This window comes from Anolis sagrei, chromosome 5 (genome assembly GCF_037176765.1).
Source record: "Anolis sagrei isolate rAnoSag1 chromosome 5, rAnoSag1.mat, whole genome shotgun sequence".
NCBI lineage: Eukaryota > Metazoa > Chordata > Lepidosauria > Squamata > Dactyloidae > Anolis > Anolis sagrei.
Genome location: NC_090025.1, coordinates 36,987,920 through 36,997,963, shown reverse-complemented (window position 1 = coordinate 36,997,963; position 10,044 = coordinate 36,987,920). Strand labels below are relative to the sequence as shown.

At 38.6% G+C, this 10,044-nt stretch overlaps 1 protein-coding gene across 1 annotated transcript in view; it reads right to left on the bottom strand.

Annotated features, from left to right (window-relative positions):
- The window catches only part of FGF2 (fibroblast growth factor 2), a 29,132-nt gene that overhangs the window by 5,165 nt on the left and 13,923 nt on the right, over positions 1-10,044 (bottom strand). Inside the window, 1 exon segment of the mRNA XM_060778971.2 lies at positions 1,229-1,332. Within this exon segment, the coding sequence (XP_060634954.2) occupies positions 1,229-1,332 (104 nt within the window).

The following is a 10,044-nucleotide window of genomic DNA, read 5'->3' as shown; positions in this document are numbered from 1 at the left end:
ATATGGTTGTTTGTTTTATGCTTCTTGGATCTGGCATTGAATGTTTGCCATCTTTTGTTGTGAATCCACTCTGAGTCCCCTTGTGGAGAGAGAGTGGAATATAACTAAAGTATTATTATTATTATTATTATTATTATTATTATTATTATTATTATTATTATTAAACATGAAACCACTTTAAGGTAATCTCTAAAAGAGATTTTACCCAAATATAAAGAAAGTGAGCCTTCTGCTAGATATGCATAGAATGCATAGTGTTAGTTACACTGGTTCAACTTAAATTACTGGGTCAGAGAAACTGATTTGTCTTGATGATTTCAGTGACACTTAAATATATCCAGTTTTTTTAAAAAATTGGGGCTCAATGATTTACCAGGTGTTTTTATTTATTCACTTGTGCTACTTATTCAAGGAAATAATAAAGTTTTTTTTAAAAGTAAAGAATAAAAAATATCCTAAATACACATAAAAACAAAAATTCACAAACTGAAAACTTGGCCATCAAAACACAGTCTGAACATTTGAAGTTCTAAACCACTGGTTCCCAACCTGTGGTCTGTGGATCACCAGTGCTCCGCAAGAACTAAAATATGGTCTGCAACCTCACCATTACTACACCATTGCAACAAGAGTGACTGGTCTCACAAAACCCTCTTATAGTACCGAGGCTTATTAAATATGGCTTTCTGTGGGCAAGCAGATGGTGATTACTGGATGTCATACATTCTGTATAAGAAACTAGAGCTGACGTGGTCTATCCAATGCAGTTTTCTGAATCAGCACCCCAACACCAAACTGAGTTTAAAGTTGACCCTAAAGCTGATTTATAACCCCTTTGGTACTAATTTTGGAGAGTGTTAAGTGGTCAAGTGGTCCCTGGTCGAAAAAGGTTGGGAACCACTATCCTAAACTAAAAGTCCTGTAGAAAACCAGCATGGTGTATAGGTTTGGCTGCTCAGATATGACTGAAGAGCAGGGCCCACATCCCTGCCTGGTCATGGGAATTACTGGGTGGAAAAGTCGCATCTTTTTGGCCTCCAAGGAAGGCAATGGTAAACCCTCTCTGAACAAACCTTGCCAAGGAACTGTGTGGCATGTTTGCAGTAAGTAAAAAAGAACCTGAAGACACCAATAGAAATATTTGAGCACTAAGGCACTACAGATTTGACTGAGCCTTGATAAAAACCAAAGCATGATAAGATTATATAATATCTTAACATTTCCTTACCAGTGCTAACAATCGACCATCTTCATTCATAGCCAGGAAGCGGTTTGCACATACACCTTTGATGGACACTACACCTCTCTCCTCTGCCTGGAGCAGCAATTTGACTGGAATGAAAGAAAGGCATTGTCGGAGTTCAAGAAATGTTTTATGAAATGCAAGTTGTGGAATAATTCACTGAAAATTTAGCAAATAACTACTACAAAAAATATTTACTTGCTTTACCAATCCCAGTAAGCTTTTTATTTATATAGATAGGCTTGTGTATTCTGACAAACAAGAAAGATGTGCCATGCACAAAACCCTCGCTGCAAATGAATTCTAAGAGCTGCTGAGCGTTTCATTTATACTGAGTAAAACAATATGTCTAAATGCTAATGGCACGTCCTTCCTTGAAAAAAAGTCAGTAGAAACATGCTTTCCTGGAACGATGTCAAACAACTGCATTTCAGTTACAAATAAGAAAATTCAAATACACATTTTTGTGCCAACTGAGAACATCACAAATATTCAAGATATTTACATTCTCCCTCCTAAGTAGTTGAAAACAGGCTAAAATACAGTTCCTCTGTAACCTGAGTAGGAAAAGCAGTGGCTCATCGTATGTGTGCTGATTTGGGCTGTTGGGAATTATAACCACAGGCTCATCATTCCATCACTACCCTGCCAAAAGTATTTAACTTCATATATTATGTATGCTGAACTAGAATTATGATGAATGGTTCCTTTCTCCCTGCACTGTATTTCAAATGTATCTTTTTCCTTATGTTTTTCAGTTGTAGATGTATGAGAGCAAAGAGATGTTCAAAATCTGCCACTATTTGAGGAAGGAATAATCAGTTATCATACAAATTATTATCCTGGGAAATCAAAATCCAAAGAAATTGTATATTTCATAATATAGTCACCAAGATTCAGATTACTGAGGGCCTTTTGAGTAGAAGCTAATCCTTTATGGAAATAGAAAAGAACAACTTATATTTGTGAGCAGTCCAAAATATTTTACAGCCTACCTCTTCCATGTAGTACGGAAGCCTAGTTTAGTCATTAACAGGTTCTTAAAAGTGATTCATAAAGCCCACTTCCAGGATACTATGATGGCTCTGACCTTAAAAATCATATCCAAATTAATGCCAACTATTTAAACCAATTTTTTTTTTTGCCTCTGATAGAAAAGGAAACATAGTATTCAGTAACACCAACATAAGGATAACTACAACTACATCTATTCCCATTACAGTGTTTGTGTCTCAATTTAAGCAAACAAAAGTTGGTGAACCAAGTATTAAGCAGATGTGGTAAGAGGGTATTGCTATCAAACTGACAGAATATAACATTACATTCTGGAGCTGCTGGCACATCGTTATCAGTTTTCAATCTGCATTGAAAGATTGGGGACCTAGGGAGCACAACCACATACAGTGAAGACATCTGCCCTTGCACTGTGTTACTCTTCTCCTGAGTGTGCATGCCCAGTGTGAAACGCATCTCACCACGCTAAAAGAGTGGATGTGGCTCTTAATGAGACATGCATTATCACAGGATATCTGCGCCCTACACGACTGGAGAAATTACACTGTTTAGCTGGCATTGCACCACCTGACATCCACTGGGAAGTAGCAGTCAATAATGAAAGTACCAAGGCAGTGACATATCTGGCCCATCCCCTGTTCGGATATCAGCCAGCACGCCAACACCTTAAATCAAAAAATAGTTTTCTAAGATCTACAGATATACTTGCAGGAACACCTCAGCAAGTGGCAGGCTAAAACCCAGAACCTCAAGCCATGGCTGATACCAGATGAGAGACTCCCTCCTGGGAACACAGAAGACTTGGCAACTTGGAAGGTGCTTTGGCACCATGAGATGCAGAGTCAACTTTAAGAAATGGGCTACAAAGTGGAGTCCACAACATACGAGTGTGGAGAAGAGCAAACCACTGACCACTTGCTACAATGCAACCTGAGCCCTGCCACATGCACAATGGAGGACCTCCTTATAGCACTCCAAGTGGTCAGCGTATGGTCAAAGGACATTTAGTATTATGCCAAGTCTTTTAAACTTTGTGTTTTTTAAATACATTACAACTGTACCCTCAGTTCACTTCTGATACAATAAATAAATCAGTCATAGCCTTTGTCCACGACTAAAATGTTTATAGACCTTTTTTTTTCTAATATGAGTCAAATCATTTTACACTCCTTTGTCCTCATCCCAAAACATACTGAAGGTTTGGTGAATTGATAGTACAATCCTACTGACCTCCTCAATTGCAACAGGACATAATTTGGATCCCAAATGTGGGATGAATCCACCAGCGTAAATAGATTGTTGTGCTATGTTCTGTATGGCTAGTGCAATTTACAAACACATAATTATTTTCAGAGGTGGAAAATTAAAGGCTTTTCAGTATGAATAAAAACAACTATTTTGGTTCATAGAATAAAGTGCTGGACAATGTGAAAGCATTAATATGTTATTCATTGTATTGCCAGCATAAAAAGGGCTAAGCAGTTGCCAAAAGATTCAAACAAAAGACAAAAGTGCAACCAACTGAAAAAGCAAGCCATTTAAATAACACAGATCACAATCTGATAGCCTAGTTTCTGCTTTAGATGAGAATTAAAAATGCAGTACTACATCATACAAAGAACACTCTACAAAAATTTGGTAACAGCCAATTTCTTTTCAAAACGTCAAAGAGCAGTAGTTTTACTCTTAAATTGAGAAAATATTATACTTGGCTCCATACTTCCTTTCAATTGTCTTTAAGGTTCTGAATTTCATGGCAGAAAGTATTTCCATGCATCAACTAACAAGGGCTGAGATTATATGTTTACTCACTTGAGAATAACATGCTTTATAGATCTCAACTACACATCTTCTGAACAGAGAAGTGTAAGAGTGCACTTAAGTTATGCTACAAGTAAACATGCCATTTTTTCATGTCTACTTAAAAATAAACCCCACTGAATCAAGAGGGCTGGCTCAAAACTATATGAATATATGATGGCAACTTCAGATTCTCACAGCTCTTGAGACTGCTTACAATACACACACACAGACACATCTCAAAGTGCTTCTAGCATTGTTTTTGCCAGTCACAGACGTCCAGCATAAAATGAGACACTTCTGAAAAGCCTTCCACAATCGCTCATTGGTGGAACAAGATTCTTTTAAATTGTTTATTCACAAAATTAATATTTTAATCTCATCAGAATCTCAAATAACAAGGATTTGCCAGCGCTTTAATACTGTATAATGACAGAGGGTGATACAGTAGAGTCTCACTTATCCGACCGTCGCTTATCTGACATTCCGTCTAATCAGACGCTCTTATCCGATGCTCCCTTTTCCTCCAGCATTTCCCTTTCAATTAAAGGAGTGCTCCCCAACTCTCTCTCCATTTCCAATACATGAAAAAGGCAAGACAAGAAAGAGGAGGAGGGAGGAAAGGGGAGAAAGAGGCAGGACTGGAAGCGGAAGCATCTTCCCTCCTTCCCTCTGTGATTTCCATGCTCCTCTTCCACATCTGGGCATTTTCTGCTCTATTGAGATGCATGGGAGAAGTGCAGGAGTGAATCAAACTTAACAGGGTTTGTCAATATCCTGGAGAAAGAGGGATATATACCGGTATTTATTGGCCTACTGGTTACCCAGTGCCTAAAACAGGCTGCACACTATAAAGCCAAGAGGTGAACAGACCACATCAACTTTCCTTACGTAATAAAAGGAACATGATTACATCATGTATTTCCTTCGGCACATTCCTTCATGAAAAGACAACGGTGTGCCTTGAAGTCAAAGGAAAACCAGAGTTATTTCTGTCTGTCACAGCTGGCAAAGCTATTTAGCCCTTCAATTAATTCATTCTCTTTCCTTAGACAGTGTTGCTGTCTTCTCCTTCCTGTAACTCCTCTCAGACTCTGCCTGAATGGACCAACCTACTACTGTCTGACCCAACTAAACTTGGATGCTACTGGGGTTGAGTCTTTTACACATTTTAAAGGAAACTTTCTGACCAATGGAAAATGGTAGACTCTCCTTCTCTTTTCTTAACTGCCCTCAAGTCAATTTATGCCAACCCTATGAATGAAAAGTCTCCAAGATGTCCTGTTATCAACAGCCCTGAACAGAGCTTACAAACTCTGGGTTTTGACTATCCATCTGTAATGAAGACTTCCTCGTTTACTACTACCTTCTACTTTACCATGCATTACTGCCTTTCCAGAGATAGGTCTATTCATAATATGTCCAAACTATGGGAGTCTCCATTTTATTGTAGTATTAGATTAGTACTGTGTGTTTTTCTAAGTACTTCTATATTGCCCCCCTGCCCACAAAGGTTCCTGAGGCAATGAACAAATTGAAAGCCAATTGAAATAATAAGCAAATAAAAATATTTTGGAGCACATTATAATACACTTTAAAAACTCCAAAAGGAGGCTAAAAACAAGTCAAGTATCCACTTTTAAAACAATTAAAACAACAATTTTGAAAATGAAGTTTTTTCCTCAATAACCTGAACTTGGAGAGTGGTTTCAGCATTGTGCTACAACTCTAGAGGCCAGGGTTCAAATCTCCTCTCAGTCATGGAAAATCATTGGGTGGCCTTGGGAAGATCACTCTTTCTCAGTTTCAGAATAAAGCAAAGACAACTCTCCTCTGAACCCATTCTGACATGAAACCCCTGTGATAGGTTCATCTTAGAGTCACCATTGATTGGGTATGACTTAAAGCAGCATTTCTCAAACTGGGGATTAGGACACTGGGGGAGGGTCGTGAAGTTGGGTGTCGGGGTGTCACCAAAGTATTTTCTGTTGGTCAAGCGGGTTCTGTGTGGGAAGTTTGGCCCAATTCTATCATTGTGGGGTTCAGAATACTTTTAGATTGTAGGTGAACTATAAATCCCAGCAACTACAACTCCCAAATGTCAAAGTCTATTTTCCTCCAAAATCCACCAGTATTCACATTTGGGCATACTGAGTATTCAGGGCAAGTTTGGTCCAGATCCATCATTGTTTGAGTCCATAGTGTTCTCTGGATGTAGGTGAACTACAACTTCAAAACTCAAAGTCAATGCCCATCAAACCCTTCCAGTATTTTCTATTGGTCATGGGAGTTCTGTGTGTCAAGTTTGGTTCATTTCCATCGTTGGTGGAGTTCAGAATGCTCTTTGATTATAGGTTGACTATAAATCCCAGCAAATACAATTTTGAAATGACAAAATCAATCCTCCCCAACCCCACCAGTGAATGAAAATACATTCTGTATATCAGATATTTACATTACAATTCATAACAGTAGCAAAATTACAGTTATGAAGTAGCAATGAAAATAATGTTATGATTGGGGCTCACCAAAACATGCGGAACTATGTTAAGGGGGTGCGGCATCAGGAAGGTTGAGAACCACTGACTTAAAGGCACATAACAACAACTTGAAATCATTATGCCTTTTTTAATTTGCCATTCATTGCTGAGCAATATGGGTTAATTTATGAGAAAAATAAACACAATCAAAATCATGAAAATATTTTATGAAAAAGGAAGAATTCCTAATGTTTAACAGCATAAGCCTATATATGTTTACTCAGCAGGAAATGGATTCCATGCAAATGGATTTCATTTCTAGTAAGCATACTAAAGCTCAAACCATGACATCAAAATTCCACAAATATATGGCCAGAAATAAGTATATATTCAAAAATAAGTTTTACTGTGTTCAATAGGACTTACTCCCAATATTTGATTACTGGAACTCCATACAAACCTTCTTGCATGTAAACTTGTATGAGATTATTCTATAGTAAAATCCACTGAAATGAATTTGGGTCTATAGAGTACCTGGTTTATGAATAAATTTTGAACAGATGGCCCAAATTTTGAATATATTTCTGGGCAGAGAACCAGAAATGACTGTGACATATTGCATAGGAGAATTTCCATCATCCTCCTATTTCCAGAGGCGAGGAAATAATGATTTGTCAAAACTACAAGAAATTTACACATTGTAATTTTTTAAAAAGTAACACACCCTTCCTCTTCCTCTCTGCTTAATGCATTACTATAGCAGAACATATGTATATTATTTTTGGCAGGGAGGGCAAACACCATTGACATAAATCCCAAATTCTAGGTGTGCAGCTGCATTATAGAATTAATGCAGTTTGACACTACTTGAATTTCCAAGGCTGAATGCAACATAATTATAGGACTTGTAACATTGAGCCATGGCAATTAAAAATGGTATCAAATTGCATTGCATCTACAGTGTAGATGCACTCTACTACCTTAGCAACCACCTCTCCACAAAAGTCAACATTGGTACTGAAATACATCACCTAAGCTCTGTGAGTGCAGCATTTTTCCGAATGAAGCAGAGAGTGTTTGAGGACTGGGGCATCCATAGGGAGACCATGGTGCTTGTTTGTAAAGCTACCATCCTTCCAACCCTGCTATATGTCTGCAAAACGTAGACTGTCTACAGATGTCACATTCAACTCCTGGAACGATTCCATCAGCATTGCCTCTGAAAAATCCTGAAAATCTCTTGGGAAGACAGGTGGACAAATGTCAGCATGCTGGAAGAAACAAAGACCACCAGCACTGAAGCAATACTCCTACACCATCAACTCTGCTGGACTGGCTACTGGAATGCCATTTCCCAAAGCAGTTACTATACTCCCAAATCAAAAACAGGAAACATAATGTTAGTGGACAGGAAAAGAGATTTAAAGATGGGTTCAAAGCCAACCTTAAAAACTCTGGCATAGACACCGAGAACTGGGAAGCCCTGGACCTTGAGCACTCTAACTAGAGGTCAGCTGTGACCAGCAGTGCTGCAGAATTTGAAGAGGCACGAATGGAGGTGAAAGGGAGAAGCATGCCAAGAGGAAGGCACGTCAAGCCAACCCTGACCAGGACTGCCTTCCACCTGGAAACATACAGATCAAGAATAGGACTCCAGAGCCACCTATGGATCCACCGCCAAAACCCAACACTTGGGGGACCATCATCCTCAGGATATGGGGGATCAGCTAAGTAAGTAAGTAAGCAAGCACCCCAAAGTCTCCCGTTCATAGCCAAGTTGATAAGAAGTCATCATGCAGTAAGTCCAGGTGCCTCCCTATCCCTTCATGTACACAAATAACCTTAAAAATAAACAATTTTATTCCAAGTCCTACTTGTTTAGTACACAGATCGCTCCATATAAAGTCAGGTAATGGAGCAACCCCTCTTCTGTTTTTGCAGAGTATCTTACAACACAAGTTAGAAGAATAAAAGCATAAACACAGCTCGAACCTTCATCATTTCATCAGTGTGCTACTAATTCACTTCAAGCTACAAAATGATCAGCAAAACACTTCTCATTTTAGTTTACAAGAAAGAAGTTTGTGTACTTTCAGGGGGAAAAAACCAGGCTGCACGTCTCTGGATCAATGACTAGCATTACTACCGTCTCCACTGCGGAAAAGTCCAATCCAAGCCAAGAGTTCAAGGCCCATCTCCAAGATATTTGCAGAGGCCTTTGGAGGAAAATTCTTTCAGGAGGCCCCTGCATGACATACACTGTGGTAAAGCTGCCTGGCCAAATCTGCAAAAATTCAATCCTGTTCCTGCACATTCAAGTACTACAATACAGAGCACAGAACTGAGATCTCACTACTTGTGGACCTCAAAGGACTATTTTGCCACAAAGAAATCACTCTAGTACAAAAGACGGATGCTAAAGCATTAAAATGTGCTCCATATATATGCAACGTATTTGGATCCAGATACCAAAACATACAGGCATGCTAGCTAAAGAAGAGCAAGCCTTTGGGGTCCGACTCACCATTGCCCAAGAACTAAGATATCCTGCTTTATGAAATCAGATGGAAACACTTGCCAACTTTCAGGGCACCAGAGAGGTTGATTTATTGTTAATGGACAAGAAAGTCTGCTTCAGAAAGTGCAAGTTGCATGCACTGAAATCTCAACTGACCTACAAATAGCAAGATAGATAGATAGATAGATAGATAGATAGATAGATAGATATGATAGATTAGATAAAAAGGATTTGTTCTTGACAAACTCATGCTGGTTCCTACTTATCATAGTATTGTCATTAAGGTACTTGCAGACAAACTTCTGTATAATCCATTCTAATATTTTTCCTGGTACTAAATTCTGGCTCACTGCCCTGAAGTTTCCTCCTCCTTCTTTTGCCTTGTTTGGAGACAGGAACAATGTTTACTTGTCTCTAATCCTCTGGCACCTCATTCTCAAGACTTCTCAAAAATGATGCTAAGTAATTTGTGTTTCAGCAATTCCTTTAATGATCTAGAATGCCATTCATCTGGCTTTCCAGATCTGAACACATTTAAATTACTGTATGTAGCTAGGTGATTCCTGATGAACTCCTGACCTATATTGATTTCTAAACCAGATTCCTTACTAAGATTTCTGATGATGCATGGAAGCACAAAATTTTATCTTTGGGAGGAAACTGGAGCCTATATAACTCAAATATTGTATGTAGCCTATATGAGACCTTTACTGCATATGCATTACTCAATTTTGAAGTTGAAAGGTGCCAAATGAAAACTAGGAACTTGAAGTATGTCCCAAAAGCTGAAAGAGGTAGGTGAAAGTGCCAGAATTCTGTGAATAACCTGACTGTTTTGTACTCTCCAGCACATTTTTGCCTACAGCTACCACAAGACTTCTTTTCAAGTAATTTGGGGGGGGGGGGGGGGGAGCAAGTGTAACAATGCCAGATCCTTGTCAAATGTTTATTCCAATGACTTCATATTATAATTCAGCAAGCAAATCTGA